This window comes from Rhinopithecus roxellana, chromosome 8 (genome assembly GCF_007565055.1).
Source record: "Rhinopithecus roxellana isolate Shanxi Qingling chromosome 8, ASM756505v1, whole genome shotgun sequence".
Lineage (NCBI taxonomy): Eukaryota > Metazoa > Chordata > Mammalia > Primates > Cercopithecidae > Rhinopithecus > Rhinopithecus roxellana.
In genome coordinates, this window is record NC_044556.1 from 34786389 (window position 1) to 34813355 (window position 26967).

General features: G+C 39.6%; 1 protein-coding gene across 2 annotated transcripts in view; it reads left to right on the plus strand.

Moving 5' to 3' along the window:
- Window positions 1–26967, plus strand: part of CTTNBP2NL (CTTNBP2 N-terminal like) — a 65178-nt gene that overhangs the window by 33250 nt on the left and 4961 nt on the right. For both annotated transcript variants that reach the window (XM_010359067.2, XM_030936776.1), the window contains exons 4-5: window positions 20226–20456; window positions 26178–26285. In XM_010359067.2, the coding sequence (XP_010357369.1) occupies window positions 20226–20456; window positions 26178–26285 (339 nt within the window). The remainder of the gene's footprint in view (window positions 1–20225; window positions 20457–26177; window positions 26286–26967) is intronic.

Genomic DNA, 26967 nt, shown 5'->3' on the forward strand with positions numbered 1-26967 from the left:
TTTTTATTTATTTATTTATTTATTTATTTTTGAGACGGAGTCTTGCTCTGTGGCCCAGGCTGGATTGCAGTGGCCGGATCTCAGCTCACTGCAAGCTCCGCCTCCCGGGTTCACGCCATTCTCCTGCCTCAGCCTCCCAAGTAGCTGGGACTACAGGCGCCCGCCACCTCGCCCGGCTAGTTTTTTGTATTTTTTAGTAGAGACGGGGTTTCACCGTGTTAGCCAGGGTGGTCTCGATCTCCTGACCTCGTGATCCGCCCGTCTCGGCCTCCCAAAGTGCTGGGATTACAGGCTTGAGCCACCGCGCCCGGCCGGAAGTGCCAGATTCAAAAGGTACAGGACAGGCTATTCATATGTGTTGGTTGTTCATAAATTGGCTATTTATTTAAAAAAGGACTGCATTCTTAAGCGAGTAAATGTCTTTGCTCCATTCAGAAAAACATCAAACCCCATGTATAACAGCTAGCTCTTTTCTTTCTCTCTCTCTCTCTCTCTTTCTTCCTTCCTTCCTTTCTTTCTTTCTCTCTCTCTTTCTTTCTTTTTCCTTCTTTCTTTCTTTTCTTTCTTTTTCTTTCTTTCTTTCTTCTTTCTTTTTTCTTTCTTTCTTTCTTTCTTTCTTTCTTTCTTTCTTTCTTTCTTTCTTTCTTTCTTTCTTTCTTTCTCTCTCCCTGCCCTGCCCTGCCCTGCCCTGCCCTTTCTTTTTTGAGACAGGGTCTCACTCTGTCACCCATGCTGGAGTGCAATGATGTGATTTCAGCTCAATACAACCTCCGCCTCCTGGGCTCAAGTGATCCTCTCGCCTCAGCCTCTTAAGTAGCTGGGACTATAGGCATGCACCACCACACCCACCTGGCTAATTTGTTGTTGTTGTACTTTTTTTGTAGAGATGGAGTTTCTCCATTTTGCCCAGGCTGATCTCGAACTCCTGACCTCAAGTGATCCACCCGCCTTGGCCTTCCAGAGTGCTGGGATTACAGGCATGAGCCACCACACCAGGCCATAGCTAGCTCTTTTTTTTTTTTTTTTTTTTTTTGAAACAGAGTCTCACTCTGTTGCCCAGGCTGGAGTGCAGTGGCATGATCTCGGCTTACTGCAACCCCTGCTTCCCAGGTTCAAGCAGTTCTCCTGCCTCAGCCTTCTAAATAGCAGGGACTACAGGAACATGCCACCACGTCCAACTAATTTTTGTGTATTTTTAGTAGAAACTGAAATACGTGTCAGTAGAGACTAGAATACATGTTTGTAGAGACTAAAATACATGTTTCACCATGTTGGCCAGGATGGTCTCCATCTCTTGACCTCGTGATCTGCCTGCCTCTGCCTCCCAAAGTGCTGGGATTACAGGCATGAGCCAGTGTGCCCGGCCAGCTAGCTCTTAAAAATTATTGTCTGGCATCAGCTGTTCGCTGTATAACTTTTTATCATGTCATCATTCATATTACAAATTGTGGCATTTAGGGGTTCAAGAATGAAGATGCCAGAAGAATAAGCAAATTTTTCGTTTGACTGATGTCTTCCTGTGGGTTCTGTGTTTCGTTTTGTTGTTATTGTTGCTGTTTTAATGTTTTTGAAGAAAGGGGAAATTCAGTTCATAAAACAGTACCTATTTAGAGAACATATAGTTTTCCAGCAGTTATGGAGGAGCTTCAGGAAAGATTACAGCAGTGAGGAATTTCATTGCATTTATTCAGCCTGTAACTAAAACAAATAAAAAAGGGAAATAGCTTATTCCTATTTTGACTTCCTCTTATTGTATCTTCCTTGCATGTGTTAGCCTTGTGATTTGAAATTAATCAGGGGTTATTTCTAGTTGTCCCCATAAAGAGAAGAGAAGCAAAGGAAGACAAAGAGGTTGCTTCTAAAACTAAAACCCATGGTATATCATTTAGTATTCCAGTTAGCCAGTTGTAAGAATAATTTGGAAGATAGGAGAAAACCATCTTGTATGTTTGCTGAAAATCTTTATGGAAAGGAGGCATTTATAGAATGAACTGGGAGTTTTATTGTGCAAAATTGTTTTGTTAGAAAAGCATAGTAATATAACTATTCTACAAAACAGTCCTCTCACATATGCACAAGTTTGCTTATTGCAGCATTGTTTAATACAGTATTGGAAACTGTAAACAACATAAATGTTCATCACTAAGTTCCATCAATGGCTGCATAAACTGGTGCATCCTTAGTATGGAATATTATATAATTTTTTTAATGAGAAAAAAAGCTATGTACTGACTTAAAAAGATCTCTCTCAGACAGTGAAAACAAATTGCAGAACGATTTTACACAATAATAATATCTATGTAATTAGGTTTTATACACACAGACACCACACACATGCGAATGTATATATATTCTTGGAAATGGAGGCTGGGCACAGAGGATCACTTGAAACCAGAAGTTTGAGACCAGCCTGGGAAACAAAGCAAGACCCTGTCTCTACAAAAAAATTAAATTAAAAAACTTAAATTAGAAAAAGAAATTATCTGGGAGGATACCTAACATACTAAGAACTTTTAGGGAGGAAAGTGAAAGGGGGTTATGGTCAGGAAGAGCTTCAGCTTTATCTATATAGTTTGAATTTTTTTTTTTTTTTTTTTTTTTTTTTTTTTTTTTTTTTTTTTTTTTTTGAGACGGAGTCTCACTCTGTCACCCAGGCTGGAGTGCAGTGGTGTTATCTCAGCTCACTGCAAGCTCCGCCTCCCGGGTTCACGCCATTCTCCTGCCTCTGCCTCCCGAGTGACTGGGACTCCAGGCGCCTGCCACCCTGCCTGGCTAATTTTTTGTATTTTTAGTAGAGACGGGGTTTTACCATGATCTCGATCTCCTGACCTCGTGATCCACCCGCCTCGGCCTCCCAAAGTGCTGGGATTACAGGCATGAGCCACCGCACCCGGCCTATAGTTTGAATTTTTATGAGAAAATATTTACTGATGATGGAATTAAAATAAAAATTTTTAAGAAATACAATATGCACAATGGGATGTCAAGGAGACTGGATTCATTGGTAGAAATGAGTATATGATTGTATTATTTTTAAGTCTCTGTTCTTACTGATTGGAAATGTCTAGAGATTTTTTTCATCCATTTAATAACACATTCTTTTCTTACACCACCCTATTCTAAGAGTAATGCCACCTGTACTCTTGATCTTATCTTGACCCTGTTTCTTCATGACCTTACTCCATCAGTTACACCTTGCCTTCTCACTTGGTGACCTAGTTTCTTCTTTTAATACTACTACTTATCGTTGGCTAAAGCCTGTTTGAAACTTTCCATTCTATATTTAAAAAAAAAAAAAAAAGAAGAGAACTCAATCTTGCCGTCCTTCTGAGTTATCACCCTATTTCTCTTTCTCTCTTTACACTGAAATATTTAAATGTAATTTGTACTCCTGCTTCTAGTTTCTCATTCCTCATTACTCATTTGCCTTTTGTTTCTACTACAATAATGAATTTTACATTTTGAAGTTAAAAGTAACCTCTGATGGCCTCTTTTAATTAGATTACAATCACCTAACTCAGCGTTCAACGGCGTTGACCATCCTCCTTGTTAAACTTCTTTCCTTGGCTTCTGTGATATTCTTGTCTTGGTCCTTCTCAGACTCCTTTGTGTTTTTTTCTTCCATATTCCTCTTAAATTTGATATCTTCTGTGACTAGATAAAATGTCCTTTCCTGTAGTTCCCATCGCATACCATTCAAAATCTACTATAGCACTTTTCATAACTATATTGAAATAGCATTGTCTCTTGCCCTATAGACTTTTAAGATCCTAAAGGGTAGAAGCCAAAATGTTACTCATTTTTGTATGGTTGTGTGTGTGTTTGTTTTGTTTTAAAATTCCCCACAGCTGGGCGCAGTGGCTCACACCTGTAATCCCAGCACTTGGGGAGGCCAAGGCGAGTGGATCACTTGAGGTCAGGAGTTCGAAACCAGCCTGGCCAAAATGGCAAAACCCTGTCTCTACTAAAATACAAAAATTAGCCAGGCACAATGGTGCATGCCTGTAATCCCACTACTCAGGAGGCTGAGGCGGGAGAATGGCTTAAACCCGGGAAGCAGAGGTTGCAGTGAGGCAAGATTTGTGCCCCTGCACTGCAGCCCGGGCAACAGAGCAAGACTCCATCTCAAAAAAAGAGAAAAACATAATAATAAAAAAATTCCCTGTATCCTCAGTTTCTACTCCCATGCCCTTCTTGGTCTCCATAAGCAACTATTCTTAAACATTTTTTATTTGTATATATTCTTGTGAAATGTATTGCCTTGTATGTATCAATTTGCATAAATGGTATTGTGTTATCTAGCTTGTCCTGTTTCTTACTTTTTATAATTACTGTGCCTTTGCAGTCCATCATGTTGCCATGTCTTCACATGATCTGTTGCTTCTATCTGCTGTGTCATACTCCGTAGTATACACTTATTTTACTGAGTCTCCTATGTGGCTTTTTTTTTTTTTTAAAGAGACGAGGTCTTGCCATGTTGCCCAGGTTAGTCCTGAACTGCTGGCCTCAGGCAATCCTTCCGTCTTGGCCTCCCAAAATGCTGGTGTTACAGGCATGAGCCACCATACCTGGCCTCCTGTGTGACTTCAGGTCTACACCTAGCATAGCACAGTGGTATGTAGAGTATATTAGCTGAATGAATAATACATAAACAGATGTTTCCTGATACTTTGTTCTTAGCCCTGTCACATCGTAACCTATTTACTCTCTTCCTCAGTGGGTGATTTCATCCTTTTTATTGGTTTCTATGAGTTGTTAACACCCAGATTTGTTATTTTCTTATACCTAGACCCATATATCCAAGTGCCTTTTTGACATATGTACCTAAATATCCCATATCACAGTCTCTGCATCCTTCCCTAAAAGCCTGTGTGTTCTGCCTTTGTTCTCTGTTTTGGTTAAGGGTATCACCAGCCATCCACTCACCCAACCTAAATACTTCAAAGTATCTGTGTGTCTTCCCTCTTCGTGTCTAATCAGGTGCCAAAACCTGTAGGCTCTTCCTCCTGAATACCCCTTAAATGTGGTATCTCTCTCCCTCTTAATATTTTGACTTTAGATCCAAATGGTGTCTGGATCTAGCCTCCTATCTGACACTCTGCTACTCATCTTATATCCTAGATTTGTAGCCTAACCATCATTAGTATCAAGTGGATTTTGTTGTTTTTCTCTTTGAAAACCTCTTGTGACTCCTTGCTGCCTAGAAAATTAAGCTTTAAAGACATTACATTCAAGACATTTGCAGACTGGCTGGAACCTAGTCTCATTTCCTGCCAGTCTGCTAGCTATGAATCTGACCTCTGTAGCCAAATTATGCATTTTCATTCTTCCATACCTTGCTTGAACTGTTCCCTTGCTTGGAATACCATTTTCCTTTCCTTCTTCTTCACACCTAGAACCCTTCACATAAAAAGTGTATCCAGCTGGGTGTGGTGGCTCACACTGGTAATCCCAGCACTTTGGGAGGCCAAGGCAGGTGGATCATCTGAGGTCAGGAGTTCAAGACTAGCCTGGCCAACATGGTGAAACTCCATCTCTGCTAAAAATATAAAAATTAGCCGCGCATGGTGGCACACACCTGTAATCCCAGCTACTTGGGAGGCTGAGGCACGAGAATCACTTGAACCCGGGAGGCAGAGGTTGCAGTGAACCGAGATGCATGTCATTGCACTCCAGCCTGGGCAACAGAGCAAGACTCTTGTCTCAAAAAAAAAAAAGTGTACCCAATAAATGTTCATAAAATTGAATCATACATAACATGGTTTCTCTTTTTCTGTTGTCTACACTGAATTAGTGATAATAGGAGAATTTATATATTTGTGCTGATAAGCATCACAGATTATAGGGATTTGTCTACTTTCTTTATGTTTACTATTTTTTTTTTTTTTTCCCACTAAATGTAAGCTCCTTGGAGGGGGCAGGTCCTTAATCTTATTTGCCACTATATCCCAGGTATCTCGACCCAAGTAAGTACTTCATAAGCATTTGTCATGCAAGAGAATGAGTTCAGGCCTTGTAAGTCTACTTTGAATGTATTCAAGGCTCAAAACAGATTGCTAATTATTAATTCATATTTCTCAGAAAAGAAGCTTAACTTTAGTAATACAGTTTTATAACTTTTACTGTTGTTGATAATTTCCATTTAGTGACATTATTTACATCTTACCCTGTACTAAGAAGGAACAATTTGTTCTTCAGACAGGAAATCATTGCGTTGTGTTTGTTTCTTTATTGGTAGTGAAGGATACCACATAATTGGAATATGTACTTTTGCTCACTGTTTTGTATTCATCTAAAGAAAAAATGGTTTGGAAATTATTTCCTATTATTTGTTAATTTTCAACTGACATTTAATCTTGGTATCCTTTCCTATCAAACTGCGATGTGATCATCTGCATTCCCTGACTAGTTAGTAAGGGGAACTTTGAGTATCAGATAAAATAGTTCAGTATGAAAAAAAATAGTACAGTGTTGCTTGTCTTTTCTTCATCTGGATACATACAAAAATATTATTTCCCAGACTTTTTAGCTAAGGACCTTTATGGTCATCTGTCTAAATTACACAGGTTCTCTATCTTTCGGAATGTATCGACTGATCCTCCATTTCGCCTGCGACTTTTTTTTTTTTTTTTGAGATTTGCTTTTTTATTTATTTTTTGTCCCGTTTTACTGTTGTTGTTTGTTTGTTTCTTTGGCTTTCACAAAATCTTTATTGTCCCCCTTTGTCTGTTTGCTTTCCAAATTGATAACTTTGAGTTCTTTGACCTTTAAAATGTCTTTTTCAGGCTCTTGTCCATCCTTTTCTACAAATATCTGTCATAGGACAAATGACTGACATCTTCACAACAGACCTAGAAATCATTAAGGGAAGAAGGTGCCAAAACAGAGTCTTAGAGGCCTAGAATAGAGCCAATTTTCCTCTTCTTATAGGATTAAAATGGAAAAGGGGGTCTTGGTTATTCTATTCTTATCTGGTGACATTTGAAGTTTCCATATGGTGTTGCCACACTTCAGAATGAAAAGAAGAGCTCATGCCACCAAAGATCACTCCTGTTCTTCTTGTCCATCCGTATCCCAATCCCCTTTAGCACACTTCTTTTTTTTCTTAGAGATAGATCTCACTATGTTGCCCAGGCTGGTCTCACATGTCTGGCCTCAAGTGATCTTCTTCCTTCAACCTGCCAAGTAGCTGGAATTATAGGCATGAGCCACTGTGCCTGGCTCCCTTTAGTATACTTTTTTTTTTAACTTTTATTTTAAGTTCAGGGGTACATATGCAGGTTTATTATATAGGTAAACTAATGTCATGGGGGGTTGTTGTACAGATTATTTTATCACCCCTAGTACCCAGTAGTTATTTTTTCTTGTCTTCTCCCTCATCCCATCCTCCACTGTCAAATAGGCCCCAGTGTCTGTTGTTCCTCTCTTTATGTCCATATGTTCTCATCATTTAGCTCCCGCTTATAAGTGAGAACATGTGGTATTTGGTTCCTGCGTTTGGTAAGGATGATGGCTTCTAGCTCCATCCATGTTTCTGCAAACGACGTGATCTCATTCTTTTTTATGGCTGTGTGGTATTCCGTGGTGTATATGTACCACATTTTCTTTATTCATTCTACCACTATAGGCACTTAGACTGATTCTGTGTCTTTGCTATTGTGAATAGTCTGCAGTGAACATTCATGTGCATGTCTTTGTGGTAGAATGACTTATATTCCTTTGGGTATATATTGAGTAATGGGAGTGCTGGTAGTTCTGTTTTTAGGTCTTTGAGGAATTGCCACACTACTTTCCACAATGGTTGAACCAGTTTACACTCCCACTAATAGTATATAAGTGTTCCCTTTTCTCAGCAACCTCACCATTTGTTATTTTTTGACTTTTTAATAATAGCCATTCTGACTACTATGAGATGGTATCTCATTGTGGTTTTGATTTGCATTTATCTAATGATCAGTGATATTGAGCATTTTAAAATATGCTTGTTGGCCACATGTATGTTTTCTTTTGAAAAATGTCTATTCGTGTCCTTTGCCCACTTTTTAATAGAATTGCTTGGTTTTTTTTCTTGTAAAGTTGTTTGAGTTCCTTCGGGGTTTTTTTGTTTGTTTTTGTTGTGAGACGGAGTCTCACTCTGTTGCCCAGGCTGGAGTGCAGTGGCGTGATCTTGGCTCACTGCAACCTCTGCCTCCTGGGTTCAAGCAATTCTCCTGCCCCAGCCTCCCAAGTAGCTGGGACTACAGGCATGCGCCACCACACACAGCTAATTTTTTGTATTTTTAGTAGAGACGGGGTTTCGCCGTGTTAGCCAGGATGGTCTCGATCTCCTGAGCTCGTGATCCACCCGCCTCGGCCTCCCAAAGTGCTGGGATTACAGGCGTGAGCCACCACACCTGGCCAAGTTCCTTCCTTATAGATGCTGGATATTAGACGTTTGTCCGATGCATAGTTTGCAAACATTTTCTCCCATTCTGTAGGTTGTCTGTTTACTCTGTTGATAGTTTCTTTTGCTGTGCAGAAGCACTTAAGTAATTAGATCCCATTTATCAATTTTTGCTTCTGTTGCAATTGCATTTGTTGTCTTTGTCGTGAAATCTTTGCCAGTTTCCATGTCCAGAATGGTATTGTCTAGGTTGTCTTCCAGGGTTTTTGTAGTTTTGGGTTTACATGTAAGTCTGTAATCCATCTTGAGTTAATTTTTGTATATGGCGTAAGGAAAGGGTCCAGTTTTGATTTTCTGCATATGGTTAGCCAGTTATCCCAGCAACACTTACTGAATAAGGAGTCCTTACCCCCAGTGGTTTTGTCAGCTTTGTTGAAGAGCAGTTGGTTGTAGGTGTGTTGCCTTATTTCTGGGCTCTCTATTCTGTTCCATTGGTCTATGTGTTTGTTTTTGTACCAGTACCATGCTGTTTTGGTTACTATAGCCCTGTAGTATAGTTCAAAGTTGGGTAGCATGATACCTCCAGCTTTGTTCTTTTGCTTAGGATTGCCTTGGCTGTTCAGGCTCTTTTTTGGTTCTGTATGAATTTTTAAATAGTTTATTCTAGTTCTGTGAAGAATGTCATTGGTGGTTTGATGGAAATACATTGAACCTGTAAGTTGCTTTGATCATTATGGCCATTTTAATAATATTGATTCTATAGTTCATGAGCATGGAGTGGTTTTCCATTTGTTTTTGTCATCTCTGATTTTTTTGAGCATTGTTTTGTAATTCTCATTGTAGAGCTCTTTCACCTCCCTGGTTAGTTGTATTCCTAGCTATTTTATTCTGAGTGTGGCAACTGTGAATGGGATTACGTTCCTGATTTGGCTCTCAGCCTGGCTGTTGTTGGTGTGTAGGAATGCTGGTGATTTTTGTATGTTGATTTTGTATCCTAGACTTTGCTAAAGTTGTTTATCAGCTGAAGGAGTTTTTGGACTGAGACTATAGGATTTTCTGTAGTCTATATTTCTGTGTCTATTCTAGATATAGAATCATGTCATCTGCAAACAGGAATAGTTTGACTTCCTCTCTTCTTATTTGGATGCCCTTTATTTGTTTATCATGCCTGATTGCCCTGGCCAGGATTTCCAATAGGAGTGGTGAGAGAGGGCAACCTTATCTTTTGCCAGCTTTCAAGGGGAATGCTTCCAACTTTTGCATATTCAGTATGATGTTGGTTGTGGGTTTGTTGTTTACTTCTGTCATGAACAGAAGATAAAGGCAGTCTTAGGTTGGGATTACTTGGACTTAATAGTTGCAGTGGTCAACTTTAGCATGCATGATTTCACCATATATTTGTGCCTTATTGCAGTGATGACCATTGCCAGGTTATATTCAAAATTATCACTAAACACCCTGCAATGCAATGATAGCCCACCTTTTACTTTTTAGTCTTGACCTTTTTACTCTTTCCCCATTTTGTTCTCTAAAGAAGAATGATCCTTCCTTAATTTGAGTTGCAATCTGTCTATTTGCTGGTTGAAACCGAATAGGTAGCTAGCTACTTCTCTCTACGTAAGGCTACAGTGACAGCCGAAATTGCTTCCTTTCCATCTGCTGACTTGTGACATAGGGCTTGTTCTTTCTCTTAATATGTTACTTAGATACTCTATCTCTGTCATTAGGATGTATGATTACACTGTCCTTGCTTCTGTTTGCCTGCCCTGGCATCCTGCTCTCACCATGCTGGGGATCTTAAAGTATTACTATCCCCTTTTTCATTCTGCCCTGTCTCTTTTCACACCTCCACCTCCACTTCCCCCACAAATTTCTTATTCCTGTTAGTTGATTACTTCTAAATATGAATAGTTTCTACTTCTTAACCACGATAAGGCCCTCTTCCCAGGACCTTACTTTTGAGCAGCTTGTTTCTTGGCATGTTTCTGTGTGATATCAGTCTGTTTATAATTGAAGAAACTTGCTTCAAATAAATTTTTAGTTAAGACCCATCTCACAGTTATGCAGCTTCAGATCTCTCTCCCATAGAGTACCTTAACCAGAGGAAATGAAGATATCCTTTAACATCTTGTTTGCTGAGCTCTTTTAAAATATATTAACCTTGAAGTTTTCTGCACTCTCTGTTAATAGTGAATGAAAGAGCCCAGCACATCTCCAACAAAGGTTTTTCAAGTTCATAGGGTTAACTTAAAGTGTCACACACAGCTATAGTCTGTAGACTGGGCTTCATTGTGTAATACTTCAGAGAGAGTTTTGGGTTGTGTGGGCCCCCTACCCGAACCCCGCCAACCTCATAGCGTTTCCTGTAATTCATTAAATTGCCGATTGCTCCATTTATCTGCCAGAACCCACCCACTTCCAGGGTTGGCCTTTTCCTTCCTATTCCTTGTGAATGTAAAGTCTAAGTCTTAGAAAATTCCGATCTCAAATAAATTGTACTTGGTGTTCCTCTAAACATTAATGATATCGTTTAGAAAACATTTAAACAGAGAGGCTATTTGTTCATTGCTGATGTTAGGCCTTATACTTGTCTAGCAAATTTTAAGCTCCTTGAGGGCAGTGGACTACATCTTACATAGTCACATCTCTATTCCCATGTCATTACTCACGTCACTTATAATACACAGTACCCAGCAAACATTAAGTATTCAATCAAACCATTCAAAGCCTAGGCTCTGCAAATCACACACAAGTCCGGAAAACTTTCCCAGATTTCTCCAATAATATTTTGGTTGTTTAACCCTGATAACACAGAAATGTGTTGTGTTGTTTGTTTTTTGTTACATTGTGTATATTTGATGTTAGACCAAACCTCTCCTGGTTTATAGACTTTATAACATTTGTTAGTTTAAAATAAAACAATAATACTGATTACTTATCATTTCTGTTAGAATTTCCATGTTTATCATAGCTTAAATTGTTTAAAATGATAGATTCAGGATTCAGATTTCTTGCATTCTTCATTCCATTCTAGTGTTTCTCAAACTTTTTGGACAGTGACACATATTAAAAAGTAGACTTTGCAGGGTACTTCTAGCATAAGAATACAGGGTACACACCTGTATTCTTATGCTAGAAGAAAAGTTCCTCAAAATGCATCTTGTGACATTCAGTGCTCTGCAGTGTTTTTTATTCTGTTTTGTTTCATTTTTAAGTTACTGATCAAGACCTACTAAATTGAAAGTCATTCCTTCAAAGTCCTGGGGATGTGTTTCTGTATTACTCAATCAGCTAACATAGTCAGCACTTAACTATATATACCACTTATTGTTCTTCACTACTTAATTAGTTTTGCGGCCTTGGGAAAGTCACATGTTTAATGTTCAGTTTTTCTACAAAATGAAGATAGTAGTAATGTTTACTTCATAAGGAATGTTGTTAGGAATAGATTAGATATGTAAAATACTCAGCACTCGCAATAAACGCTCGAATGTTAACGTCTCTGTTGTTTTTGCTGTCATTATTGTTAAAATTACTTTGATTTGACCTTCCTATCTGTTTTGGAAATACTGTATGTAAAACATACACTACATATAACTTGTTTCCTTTTAACTTTTATTACATATATTTACATTTTACATTGTTTAGCTGTAGGTATAATTTGGATATAGTGAAATGCACAGATCTTAAACATTTCAATTCAGTGTGTTTTTACAGATGCACACATCCACATAACCCACACTCCTATCAAGACTCAGAACATTCTTATCACACCAGGAGCTTGTCCCCGTTCCCAGTCAGTGATCCCCCTGTCCCCAGAGGAAACCAGTGTTCTGATTTTTTTTCACCATAGTTCAGTTTTGTTTATTCCACAACTTCATCTAAACAGAGTCACATGGAACATACTCTTTTATGCCTGGCCTCTTTTTTTTTGTTCAGTATGATGTTCAGGTTCATCAGTGTCACTGTATGTATCAGCACTTTGTTCCTTTTTTTTTTTTTTTTGAAACGGAGTCTCGCTCTGTTGCCCAGGCTGGAGTGCAGTGGTCGGATCTCAGCTCACTGCAAGCTCTGCCTCCCAGGTTTACGCCATTCTCCTGCCTCAGCCTCCCAAGTAGCTGGGACTACCGGCGCCTGCCACCTCGCCCGGCTAGTTTTTTGTATTTTTTAGTAGAGACGGGGTTTTACCGTGTTAGCCAGGTTGGTCTCAATCTTCTGACCTCGTGATCTGCCCGTCTCGGCCTCCCAAAGTGCTGGGATTACAGGCTTGAGCCACTGCGCCTGGCACTTTGTTCCTTTTTATTGCTGTCTAGTATTCCATTTTATGAATGCACCACATTCTGTTTATTCTCCTGTAGACTGATATCTGATTATTTCTAGTTTGGGGCTATTATGAATAAAGCTGCTATAGGTAATTGTATAAAACTCTTTTGTAGATATGTCTTTTTATATCTTTTGGATTAATATTTTAATACTTAGAAGTAGAATTACAGGTAGGATTTGTCTAACTTTATGAGAAATTTCCAAATCAGTTTCCAAAGTAACTGTACTATTTTATACTCTCACTAGCAATGTGTGAGTGTTCTAGTTACTCTACATTCTCTCCAACATTTGATGTTGTCAGTCTGTAATATTAGCCATTCTAGTGGTTGTATAGTGGTATCTTCTTATTTTTTTAACTTACACCTCCCTGATCCCTAATGACTTGAGCACTTTTTCATATACTTTTGCCTATTGCAATTTTCTCTTTAGGTCTGTGATGCATTTCTATTTTTGTATATGGTGTAAGGTATGCATCTTCTCATTGTATTTTCAGAAATGTACAGTCTCCTGAAAAAAGAGATTAGGATCTAATGTATCATTTGAAATAATACTTTTTTCAATTGGAACAAATGTACCACTTTGGTGATGATACTGATAATGGGGCGACTGTGCCTGTGTGGGGCAGGGGATATATGGGAGATCTCTGTATCTTCTACTGCATTGTGCGGTGAACCCAAAAGTGCTCTAAAAAATAAAGTTGTTTGGTTTTTGTTTTGTTTTGTTTTGTTTTGAGATAGTGTCTCACTCTGTAGCCCAGGCTGGAGTATAGTGGCGTGATCTCAGCTCACTGCAGCCTCTGCCTCCCAGGTTCAAGCAGTTCTCCTGCCTCAGCCTCCTGAGTGGGGACTACAGGCATGTGCTGCCATACTAATTTTTATATTTTTAGTAGAGACAGAGTTTCACCATGTTGGCCAGACTGGTCTCAAACTCTTGACTTCCGGTGATCTGCCCGCCTCAGTGAAAAATAAATTATTTTTAAATTATACTTTAAAATTCTTAATTTATATTCAGAGCATTCTCCCTTTATTAGTTTATTAATCTGTTCGGTACTTGTTGAATTCCTAAACTTATTTTCTTCCCCACCTCAAAAGGTTATTATTATGGACTCAGTTCAGAATGTACATATAATTTGTTTCAACCACCTACCTACACTGAACAAGTAAGAAAAAAAAGAAAAAAAACTCTCAACACGTTTGATTTCAGTTTCATTAGAACATTTCACAGGACTCTGGAAATTGAATGTTGAAGCAGCTACATTATGCTGTTTACTCATATTCCTTTTTTTTTTTTTTTTTTTTTAAGAGACGGAGTCTCACTCTGTCACCCAGGCCGGAGTGCAGTGGAGCAGTCTCAGCTCACTGCAACCTCCGCCTCCCAGGTTCAAGCAATTCTCCTGCCTCAGCCTCCTAAGTAGCTGGGATTACAGGCACCCACCACGACACCCAGCTAATTTTTGTATTTTTAGTAGAGACGGGGTTTCGCCATGTTGGCCAGGCTGCTCTCGAACTTCTTACCTCAGTTGATCACCTGCCTTGGCCTCCCAAAGTGCTGGGATTACAGACAGGCGTGAGCCATCGTGCCCAGCCTGTTTACTCATATTCTCATGCTGTCAACAAGCAGCCTAGGGGCCAGAAGTGCCACACTTGTACCTATTTATACAAAACTATTTTTAGTCTTGAATTTAGTACACTTCAGTCAAATAATAATAAATGGTCATCAGTCCTTATGTAAATAATTGCTCTTATAAATATTTATGGTTGCAGGTTGACTCCAAAGGGAATATTTGAAGTTCATTCTATTTCACAGTTAGTTAAAATATTTTTGAGACAGAGTCTCACTCTGTCACCCAGGCTGGAGTGCAGTGGTACGATCTTGGCTCACTGCAACCTTCCCTTCCCAGGTTCAAGCGATTCTCATGCCTCAGCCTCCTGAGTAGCTGGGATTACAGGCATGCGCCACCATGCCCAGCTAATTTTTGTATTTTTAGTAGAAACGGGGTTTCACCATGTTGGCCAGACTGGTCTTGAACTTGTCACCTCAAGTGATCTGCCCACCTTGGCCTCCCAAAGTGCTGGGATTACAGGTGTGAGTCACCACACCTGGCTAATTTTTGTATTTTCAGTAGCAACGGGGTTTCCCCACATTGGCCAGGCTGTTCTTGAACTCCTGACCTCAAGTGATCTGCCTGCGTTGGCCTCCCAAAGTGCTGGTATTATAGGTGTGAGCCACTGAACCTGACCTGAAATATTTTTAAATCATGAAAATTTTTTCCCTTTACTGTCATGTTAAATTTTTATACTATTTTCCAAAAATTAAAGTTTAATTTAAATGAGGCTAAATCAGCTCTTTTATTGGTATCAAACATTAAAATCTAGTTCTTGTTCAGCAATTGTAAAGGAATTTCCAGAACAAGATTTTCTTATAATATTGTTGTCACTTTTATCCAGAATGTTTGCTTTATTTCCAGTTGCTCAGGTTGCTATAAACTGTAACTTACCTATAGTGTGAATTACTTGACAATAAATAGATTCAATGTGCATGTGAAAATGATTCCTTTTAATGTGCTTTTGGTAGCATTAACCAAATGCTTGGAATCATATTCTTGTTCTGGTCCCTGGCATGAGGTCTTCAGATTTCTTTGAAGACCTATGATGTTCATATTGCTGATTACTTTTTAAAATATCACTTCAGAATTGTCTCATTAGTGGCAAAAATGCATCCTAATCCAGTTATGGTACCAGCCTTAGTCTTGAAAATAAAACCTTGTAGTCGAATATAAACTTCCAATTAAATGGGCCTTAATTCTTCAGCATTGGATTTTGAACCATTTTTCATGTTAGTGCCAAAGAATAAAAAGAAATTGATTTCCTACTTTAAGATTGGAATATACACACACACTATCCTGGGAAGTGAGGTGGAGATGACTACTTCATATTTCGTTTTGAAGTTAGGAATAACACAACTGAAACTTCTGGAGAGCAAGTATGGCCAACTCTAAGAATATTATGTGATTTGATTTTAAGCTTTCAGTAGTGGTGTGTTTCATTCAGCCTGTGACAGTAAAAATAAATGAGTAATAGATGACTAGTGTGCTCTGGCTGCTGTGATAATACCCTCTATTATTTATTGAATCTGTCTAACCAGCCATTTATTTTTCTGTTGTCTGCAATTAAAGACCATCATGTTTTCTGACAATGTAGGAATTTCTGTTCAGTTAAAGTGTATGTTGTTATTGGATTAAAAATCATAAAATTGAATTTATTTTTATTACTAAACCCCCCCAAAACATAAATCTAAGATCATTTAAAATTTCTTATAAAATAACTGAAATATCATTAATATATTAAAACCCAGCTTTGATAGTTTTGAATATAGGTGTTTGGTCTTCAGATTTTGACCTGAGATATAAATGACAGTGATAGCACATCTAGTCATTGACCTTGTAGCCAGCCTCCAAGATGGCTCCCAGTGATCTCTACCTCCTGATATTCACACTCTTGGGTAGTCTGCCCCCAAATTTACCAGAGTTGGTCTGTGTGACTGATAGAATACATCAGAAATGATGGTGTGTCACTTCCAAGATTAGGTTATAAAAGACATTGGGACTTGCATCTTGGTCTCTGTCTCTTTTAGGGATCTGGGGGTCACTTGCTCTGTGGGAAGCTGGCACTTGTAAGGAGCCAAGGCCTATGCCAACAGTCATGTGAGTAAGTAAGCATGGAAGTGGGTCCACCAGGCCCAGTCATGATTTCAGATAACTACAGCCCTGACCAACAGTTTGACTGCAACCTCATGAGACCCTGAACCAGAACCACCCAGCTAAGCCCCTCCCAGATTCCTGACCCTCCAAAACTGTGAGATGGGCCGGGTGCGGTGGCTCAAGCCTGTAATCCCAGCACTTTGGGAGGCCGAGACGGGCGGATCACGAGGTCAGGAGATCAAGACCATCCTGGCTAACATGGTGAAACCCCGTCTCTACTAAAAATACAAAAAACTAGCTGGGCAACCTGGCGGGTGCCTGTAGTCCCAGCTACTTGGGAGGCTGAGGCAGGAGAATGGCGTGAACCCGGAAGGCGGAGCTTGCAGTGAGCTGAGATCCGGCCACTGCACTCCAGCCTGGGCGACAGAGCAAGACTCCGTCTCAAAAAAAAAAAAAAAAAAAAAAAAAACTGTGAGATGTTTTTTTATGTTTATTATTTAGGCTGCCTACTTTGGGGGTGATTGGTATGCAGGAATAGGTCATCATTACACAGCCCCATTAAATTTCTTCATTCTTCAAATCTTAATATCTGTTTTGGGGTTTTATTATTATTTATACTATTAAACCTGTAATCCATATAGTTCACCTGACTGAATCATTAAGTTGATTGAAAAATACCATGTTCTGTCTTCCATGTTGCAGTTCAGTGTTTGGTATAATAAATATAGACTTTGAATTCACCTTTCCTATATTTGATCCCATATTAGAATGTACTTAAGAGAATCGCTCTCTGACAAGGAGTCTTTTTAGGTTATTCCACAGATCCTTTTCCTTTACAGGCAAAGCTGTCTGTATTATACAACTTGTAATTACTATGTAAGTGATTATGGAATTACTATGAAGTACTGCAAGAGAAAGCAGACAGCCAAACAACTGTTCTCAGGCTGAGACCTCACCAAAGAAGCTCTTTGTCTATTACTCATAACTCTGTGGTGCTTATTAATTATACAGGGTAATCACAGTGTGGGTTTTAAAAGTCATATTTTGGGGATTAGTTAACTATATACTACTCAAACCAGAGAGACAGCTTCTCAGCAGATCTGATGTCAAGGTCATGAATTGTAGTCTACCTCCTACTCTTCCATCCCACTTTCTTCATGGTGCTCTGAAAAGGAAAAGGTTATTAAAAATATTTGGGTGTACTTTTTCTATTTCCTTTTTGCCCTACTAAACCAACAATGCCAATAATTATTCCTTTACCATCACTAACTATACTGAAATGGCTATCATGAATAAGAAATGTGACAGAATTCTAAGTAGTATTTCAGCTGCGTAAAGAGATTATTTTTCTTTTACTTCTTTTTCTAAACTTTTCTATTTTTCTAAACATGGCCTAAAAAAGTGGGGGGAAAAAAAACATAGCTGGGTGAGGTGGTATGTGCCTTTAGTCCCAGCTACTCAAGACGCTGAGTTGGGAGGATCACTTGAGCCCAGGAGGTCAAGGCTGCAGTGTGCTGTAATTGCACCACTACACTGCAGCCTGGTTGACAGAGCCAGACCCTGTCTAAAAAAAAAAAAAAAAAAATGTTGCTTTCAGTGAGTTATAGGTAATCAATTTCAGGTTTTTTAGCTGAATTTAAAGAAATTTAAAGAAACATGGTAAAAGGGAAACATTGATGAGTCCCATGTTGTTTGGCACTGTTGCTTTTAAAATATAACTAGCTTTTTGGTTTTATTTTCATTATGTTTTATTGATTGATTGATTGAAACAGGTTCTCCTTCTGTTAACCAGGCTGGAATGCAGTGGTATAATCAGAGCTCACAGCAGCCTAGATCCTGGGCTCAACCAATCCTCCTGCCTCAGCCTCCCAAGTAGCTAGGGCTACAGGCACATACTGTCATGCCCAGCTAATTTTTTGTTTTTTGTAGAGACAAGGTCTCCCTATTTTGCCAAGTTTGGTCTTAAACTCCTGGGCTCAAGTGAGTCTCCTGCCTCTGCCTCCCAAAGTGCTGGGATTACAGATGTGAGCCACTGCACCTAGCCATTCACCATGTTTTAAAATAAGAAAAAGAATGACTGGTTCAGGAGTTGATCTTTTATTTCTGCATCCTAAATGGACTAGAGGTTATTTTGAAATTTTACTGTGAATTTCCTTTTTAACTTGGAGCTGAAAAAAGTCAGGTTTCATTTTAGACTCTGTGTTTTATACCTCCCCCACTTTTAATTACACACACACACATATACACACAATAAGGCTAGAAAGATGGTTATTAGCAACTTAAAGAAATGGATTTCTCTCTTCATATTTCCAGTATACAAATACCATCCAAATACTCCATTAATGTCATAAAGTAAGATGGCTGTAGTTGAGCCAGAAGTAAAACCCCAAACTTCTGCTTTGAATATTTGCCAGCTAATAACAACATAAAATTTTACCGTAAGGCTAAGTGATTCCTGGGGCCTAAATTGGACAGTTAATGAAGAAGTCTTCAGATTTTCAGCACTGAAATAGTTCTGTGTTAAAGAAACCCCATGTTTGCTTTATTTTCTTAAAGATTCCTTTAAATTAAAGCATAGCCATTGAATTGCAAATATCCATTTCTTTTTAAACAGGCTCCTATCTGTGGATGGCGGTGCTAAGAAAACATAACTACTGATTAAATAATTTTTAAAAATGGATAAATAATAATAGTTTTCATAAATAGATTTAATTTGAAAGCTTAAATTACATAGTACTTTGCTGTAATTTTTTAGTTTCTTCAACCCTGTTAACACTTCATTTTTCATTGCAAAATATCTCAAGAAACTTTTAAATATCTGTGTAGTAAGTAAAAAGTAATGTGCGTGTAGTATGTGATGCTCATATGGAGTTCTTCAAGGTCTTCCTACAGAGGTAAGGAAAGGGGGAACCTTAGGAATATCTTTCCACCCACCTCCTGATCCTTATACTTCCAACTGGGCACCCAGGGCTAAAGCCCTTGACCAGACTCCAAGCACCAGCTTGCATCCCCTTCTTACATGCTCATCCCCAAGGCTCATCAAGCCTTGAAAGAGACAGAAAAGAGAATGGAAAGTAACAACCAAACAGAGACAAGAAGAGGGGGTGGAATTCGGCAGCAGGTGGAAGAGATTTTGTGTGCATTTCTGGTTGTGAGGTGCCTCCATCCTCCTTGACCCATCAACAACTGAGTAATGGTTCATATGTACAGATCACAAGTCATCCTAGATTGTAATGTGATCCTACTTATAATTTGCACACTTTATATATCTGCTGGCATTTTGTTAGGTCTCTAAATATATAAACTCATAAAATTGTCACGCTTAACATATTTTAGAAATGCTAGTGCCATAACATGGGAAAAAAATAAGATGTATCTGCTAATATAAGCATTCATAAGCAGATACAAGCAGAAGCAGTAAGCACAGAGGTTAAGGACACAGATCTTGGAGCCGGGCTGCCTGGGTTTAAATGCCAATTCAGACAACTTGCTAGATGAGTAACCAGGAATAGTTCTCTCATCAGCAAAATCGAGATGATAGCACTACCTTACAGGGTTGTAAATTTTAAACAAGTTAATATGCCTATAAATATTTAGAACAATGTCTAATACATAGTGCTTTATAAGTATTTGTTCTTGTTAATATACCATGCCACCTTTCTAATGCTCTTTCTTTAGATGGCTCAATCTGACTTGTAATTAGCAGGTTACATTTATACTAATACTACAACCTTTAATGTATAACCACTGGATAGCAAATACCCCCTTCTCAGTAGTTTTAAAAAGCAAGATGCTTATTTTTTTTTTCCTCTTTCCCAGGCCCAACACAGAGATACTTTCATTGAAGAACGCTATGGAAAATATAACATCAGTGATCCTTTAATGGCTCTACAGAGAGATTTTGAAACACTGAAGGAGAAAAATGATGGCGAAAAGCAGCCAGTCTGCACAAACCCACTCTCTATTCTTAAGGTGGTGATGAAGCAGTGCAAGAACATGCAGGAACGCATGCTGTCCCAGCTGGCTGCTGCTGAGAGCAGGCACCGAAAGGTAGGCTCACCTCAGTTGATGTGTAAATCTTTGTGAAATCTTTATAAATTATGCCTGATACTTTCTTGTCAGCCGCCAGTTTTTCACAGTAATTCAATTGGGCATCTTGTGGGTATCAAAAAGCCCCTTAGTTTATGTAAGAGTCAGGAGATAGAAAAGAAAACACAGCTTATTCCAAGTGTTAAGTTTAGAGAATGTGCCAGACACATTATTTAAGACGGCATTCCTTCTTGATATATCACTCCAAAACACTTTGTATGTTTTTTCAGTTCTTGATCATTCAAACTTTGGGGTTTGGCCAAGCTTGTAGCTGAAGGGAGTGTTCTCTATTTGCTTACTTAAGAGATAAATAAAAAGATTAACAGGTATTTGAGGCATGCTATATCCAAGGGAGAGAAAGAATTTACCTGAGGATAAACACAGAAGCCAATAGATTTATTCCTGTTATTCCTAGTTTTGAGTTTCATTGCATTTTATTGCTCATGAAACCATAAACAGTTGCTAGTGTTCTACTCTATTAGTGAATGTGTGTGTGTGTGTGTGTGTTTCCATATTTAACGAGCCCTAAATTAGGAAGGCAAACCTTACAGTTATTTACCTTAAAGCTGTTCTACCCTATTAGTAAAGAGTGTGTGTGTGTGTTTCCATATTTAACAAGCCCTACATTAGGAAGACAAACCTTACGGTTATTTACATTACTTACCTTAAAGCTGTTCTACCCTATCAGTAAAGAGTGTGTGTGTGTGTGTGTGTGCGTGTGTGCGTGTTTCCATTTCTAACAAGCCCCTAAGAAGGCAAACCAGTGCTTTCCTCTGCTTCATCTTACTGGAATTCTAGTGCTTGTGAATTTCTTCACCAACTTGTCATCTTGTCATTTACTGCTCAAATTTGGCCTGTGAAAGATGCTTAGCTACAATCTTCATTTTTAAAACACTATCAGTTTAGATTCATGCCAACAAGGCAGTTGTCAGTGCATTTGGTAGGAAACATTTTCATCTGAAAAACTGGGTTAGCAGCTGCAAAATTTGGTGGACTTTACTTTCCTGGTTACCAGCATGAGAGCCATCTGCTTAAATTGCATCTGATAAATTTTCTAGGCTCTGGGTCTTGCACGTGATCTTTTCTTTCCCTTCACGGAAGCCAAATGAAAGGCCAGAGTGGAACTTCTTAACCATGTGGATAGGCCTCAGATGTTCCACAATCCCCCACCAAATAGAATGTTCAGAGTTTATGTATTTTTGTAGGAAATGTATTTTTTCCATAGCTTTAATTAGAGTCTCCAAGTTACCAGTTACCCAGGACCCAAAAAAGTTTAACCTCTGGTTGGAATGAAGTAATCTGAAAACATTTACACTCCAATTTAAAAGGTTATCAGGCCGGGCGCGGTGGCTCACGCCTGTAATCCCAGCACTTTGGGAGGCCAAGACGGGCGGATCACGAGGTCAGGAGATCGAGACCATCCTGGCGAACACGGTGAAACCCCGTCTCTACTAAAAACTACAAAAAACTAGCCGGGCGACGTGGCGGCGCCTGTAGTCCCAGCTACCCGGGAGGCTGAGACAGGAGAATGGCGTGAACCCGGGAGGCGGAGCTTGCAGTGAACTGAGATCCGGCCACTGCACTCCAGCCTGGGCGACAGAGCGAGACTCCGTCTCAAAATAAATAAATAAATAAATAAATAAATAAATAAATAAAAGGTTATCAATGGGTGGATGGGTGGGAGTTAGTTGCCTTAATTTGGTGGGGGGGCGGCTTTTACATAATCCTCTAAAAAATCTCCACAACATTCTTGTTTAATAGGCAGGCTTTATTTCCACTTCATCCATGAGGTGACTGAGTTGTGTTGAAGTTAGTTGGGCTAGCTTTCATGCCCATGGAAGGTGTACTATGGATAGTTTGTGGCTCTAGGTGATTGGAGAGAGGAAGAAGTTAAAAATAATTCAAAATTTCTTAATACTGTATTGCAGTGCTAAATGTTTTAAGTACTAAATTTAAGTACTACATTTTTGAAACAAAGGACCTATCTTTTTTTTTTTTTTTTTTTTTTTTTTTTGAGATGAAGTCTCACTCTGTCACCTAGGCTGGAATGCAGTGGTGCAGTCTCGGCTCCCTGCAACCTCTGCCTCCCAGTTCAAGTTTAAGTGGTTTATCAAAGTAGAATGCTGACTTTGTTAGAAATCAAAGAGTACCTAGAGGCTTATAATTAGAGTGCTCATAGTCTCACCTTATGCCTGTCACCTTGGCTTAGTTATTAACCATATTCCCTTTGACTGTCAGAAATATTCTGGTTTGAATAATAAATTACATGGTCATTGTGCTTACATTGAAAAACAGAGTTTCCTATTCCACCTCTTCTCATTCCCCATCCTCCCTTGTATTCACAGGCAACCACTTTTTTCTTTTAGCCATTCACTTTGGTAGCTAACCTCCATATTTCTAAATACTGCACTGTTCTCTCTTGCTTTATCAATTTTAGACTTTTATATTACTTTCTTTTGTATAGGTGCATATTTAGTTATCTTACACCCCACCTCCCTTTCCTTAACCCTTACCCAGAAGAAATTTAATCCTCTTTTCCCACCACCATTCTCTGTCACATCTAGTATTCCCAAATCCTGAGCCTGTCACACTATTTCTTGAGTGTGACAGGCTCAGGATTTGGGAATACTAAATGTGACAGATGCCAGATGCTGATGGTCTGTGTGCAGGAATCAGGGTGAAGGGACAAATAATTCTGAAAATACAGGCTTTAAAGGCCAGACACGGTGACTCATGCCTGTAATCCCAGCACTTTGGGAGGCCAAGACAGGCAGATCACTTGAGGTCAGGAGTTCAAGGCCAGGCCAGCCAACGTGTGAAACCCTATCCTCTGCTAAAAATACAAAAATTAGCCAGGCATGGTGGCAGGCCTGTAATCCCAGCTACTCGGGAGGCTGAGGCAGGAGAACAGCTTGAGCCCAGGAGGTGGAGGTTGTAGTGAGCTGAGATCACACCACTGTAATCCAGCTTGGGTGACAGAGCAAGACTGTCTCAAAAACAAAAACAAAAAACAAAACAAAGACAGGCTTTCAGCCAGTTCTCCTGTTTTCTGTTCTACATTTCACTTCTCCTCTGTAGTGCCTGCCACCTCCAGGTTCCATCTCTTTGGGGCTCTGCAAGGCAAAACAGCTTCCCTCCTTCAAATTAAAGTAGTTACCACTCCTCCAGCCTCTTTTCTTCTTTAAAGTATTATTAACATTCCTTCTGTGCTAGAGGCTCTCTCCTTTGTCTTTGTGAGGTTTTAGTGTTTTTATTCCATTTCTGTAATTTTAGAGGACTCTCAAACGGAAGAAGATACGACTTACCACTTTTGGCCAAAAGCATGTCTTTCTATTAAATTGAAAAATTAGATTAAAAAAGGAAATGTGCCAAATTTTTTTTCTTTCTTTTATTTTGAGAGACAGGGTCTTGCTATGTTGCCTGGGCTGGAGTACAGTGGCTATTAACAGGTGCAATCATAGCACCCTATATCCTGGAACTCTTGGGCTCAAGTGATCTACCTCAGCCTCCCAAGTATCTGGGACTACAAGCACACACCACAGCACCAGTCACTCTTTTTTTTTTTTTTTTCTTTGAGATGGAGTTTCACTCTTGTTGTCTAGGCTAGAGTGTAATGTGCAATGGCACAATCTTGGCTCACCGCAACCTCTGCCTACTGGGTTCAAACGATTCTCCTGCCTCAGCCTCCTGAGTAGCTGGGATTACAGGCATGTGCCACCACACCTGGCTAATTTTATATTTTTAGTAGAGATGGGGTTTCTCCATGTTAGTCAGGCTGGTCTCAAACTCCCAACCTCAGGTGATCCGCCCTCTTTGGCCTCCCAAAGTGCTGGGATTACAGGCATGAGCCACTGTGCTCAGCTCCTTTTTTTTTTTTTTTTTTTTTTTTCACTCTGTTGCCTTGTTGCCTGGGCTGGAGTGCAACGGCATAATCATGACTTACTGCAACCTCGACCTCCCTGGGCTGAGGTGATCCTCCCACCTTAGCCTCCTGAGTAGCTGGGACTACATGCACACCTCACCATGCCTGACTAGTTTTTGTGTTTTTTTGTAGAAATAGGGTTTTGGGTTGGGCACAGTGGGTCACACTTGTAATCCCATCACTTTGGGAAGCTGAGGCAGAAGGAGCACTTGAGTCCAGGTGTTTGAGACCAGCCTAGGCAACATGGCAACACCCCATCTACAAAAAATCAGCAGGCCGTAGTGGTGCATGCCTATAGTCCCAGCTGCTCAGGAGGCTGAGATAGGAGGATCACTTGAGCCTAGGAGGCAAAGATTGCAGTGAGCCGACATGATGCCAGTGCATTCCAGCTTGGGTGAGAGTAAGACCCTGTATCCCCCAAAAGAAAAGAGAAGAGAAGAGAAGGAAGGAGAGAGAAAGGGGAGAGGGGAGAAAGAAATGGCTGGTCTTCAACTCCTGGGCTCAAGCGATCCTCCTGCCTCTGCCTCCCAAAAGTACTGGGATTACTGGCATGAGCTCATTTGTATTTTTATAGGGCGGTTTCATGTCCCAGAAAATTTTCTCTCTTCACTCATAAAACTTTTTAGTGAGAAGACTAAGAAATGGCCTTTGGGACAAGAGTGCTCTACCCTGGAGGCCTGGGCCAAGGCACTTCTGAAGCATGAGCAGAAGCTACTAAGCAATCAGAATATTTGCAGTTGTAGATGGGATTATGTGAAAAATGTCCCTTTAAATTTGTATTCTCAGCCATGTGTGATGGCTCACACCTGTAATCCCAGCATTTTGGGAGGCTGAGGCGGGTGGATCACTTGAGCCCGGGAGTTCAAGACCAGCCTGGGCAAGATGGCAAAACCCCATCTCTACAAAAAATACTAAAATTAGCTGGGTATGGTGGTGCACACCTGTAGTCCCAGCTACTCGGGAGGCTGAGAGGTGAGAGAATTGCTTGAGCTCAGGAGGCCGAGGCAGCAGTGAGCCGTGATTGCACGACTGCAGTCCAGCCTGGGTGACAGAGCAAAGACCCTGTCTCAAAAAATAAATATATTTGTCTTCTTCTTAAAATTGGGCTTAATCCTTTGGCACCAGGATAAGTGGAATAGGGGTAGGCAGGTTAAATAAAAGGCCTTATGAAAAATCTCCATTTAAGATCTGTATAATTGAGCCTTTTTTCATGCAGTAGGAAGTCAAGAGAGTCTTTTCACCTCTTACTTAACTATATAAAAAGGTATATTATTAGTTAAACAAGGCACACTTAGAATGTCACCTATTTGAAATGTTGAATTTCAGGCTTCTTCTTTGGTGCCTCTGGTGATTTGAGCATTGAGAGGAAAATCTCAGCTTTCAGGTTTCTGTGATCCTGTCTTGCTCCATCACCTGCACCTGGCCCCCAGTAACACCAAACTGCCTGCAGTTTCTTGGAATTGCCATTATTTCTTGAAACCTCCTCAACCCCTCTAGCTAATTAGTTGCTCTCTTCTCTCTGTTTGCATATCATTCTCTGCATACTTCAAGTAAAGTAAATATCTTACTGTTTAATGCAGAGCTTTCATGTCTTTCACTGTAAGTCAGTGTGCTCCTTGATAGCCCTTGCTGGATTTCATTTATTCATTTGTTTGATCTCTGGAACTATCTTAGGTGCCTGATTTGGCACTTAGTATTGGTTGTATTAATAAATGTGACTCCTTGATATTTGGAAATGAAATTTTAAAAATTCTTTAAAGGTGATCCTAGACCTTGAGGAAGAAAGGCAGCGGCATGCACAGGATACAGCTGAAGGAGATGATGTCACCTACATGCTAGAGAAGGAAAGAGAGAGGCTGACTCAACAGGTAATTAAGGTAGAGGGATTAACAGTAGCATTTGCCTGGAATCTCATTTCCCAAAGATTATTTTGCAGGATGCCAATTGGTATTATTCAAAAAGGGGGCTTTGTGGTCAAATAAGTTTAGGAACTACTGGATTAACCAAAGTTAAACAGGTTTCTAACTTTGTTAGGATCTTTAGTATGCAGAAGCACATTGTGAGTCTTGAAGAACAAGATAGGGTATTCTGTGTTTAGAAAATCCATGGTTTTATAAAATCTTTCATTGGCATAGATCCCTCACTGTGGGACTATTGTTCCATAGAACACTCTTTGGGGAATGGTAACTTATGGCTTGTAGCTCTCAATCTTTTGACTTAGAACCCCCAGTAAGAAATGATATTTTATGTCACAACCCAGTATATGTAGCCACACACAGTCATGCCTGAAACAAAAATCTCATGAAATCATATATAACCCCTACTGCTACAGTACACATTGATGTTTTCTATTTATATATTTTTTAAAAATTCTAGTCATGGCTCAATTTGTTTCCCCATCTGTTAATGGATCTTAGTTTGAAAAACACTTGAGTTTCTTCAACCTTTCCTTCTCACAATCTCTGCCTCAAATAGGGTTGGGAAGACAATTAAAACAGACTATATTTGTGTAAAAAATATGATTCAGGCTGAGCACAGTGGTTCACACCT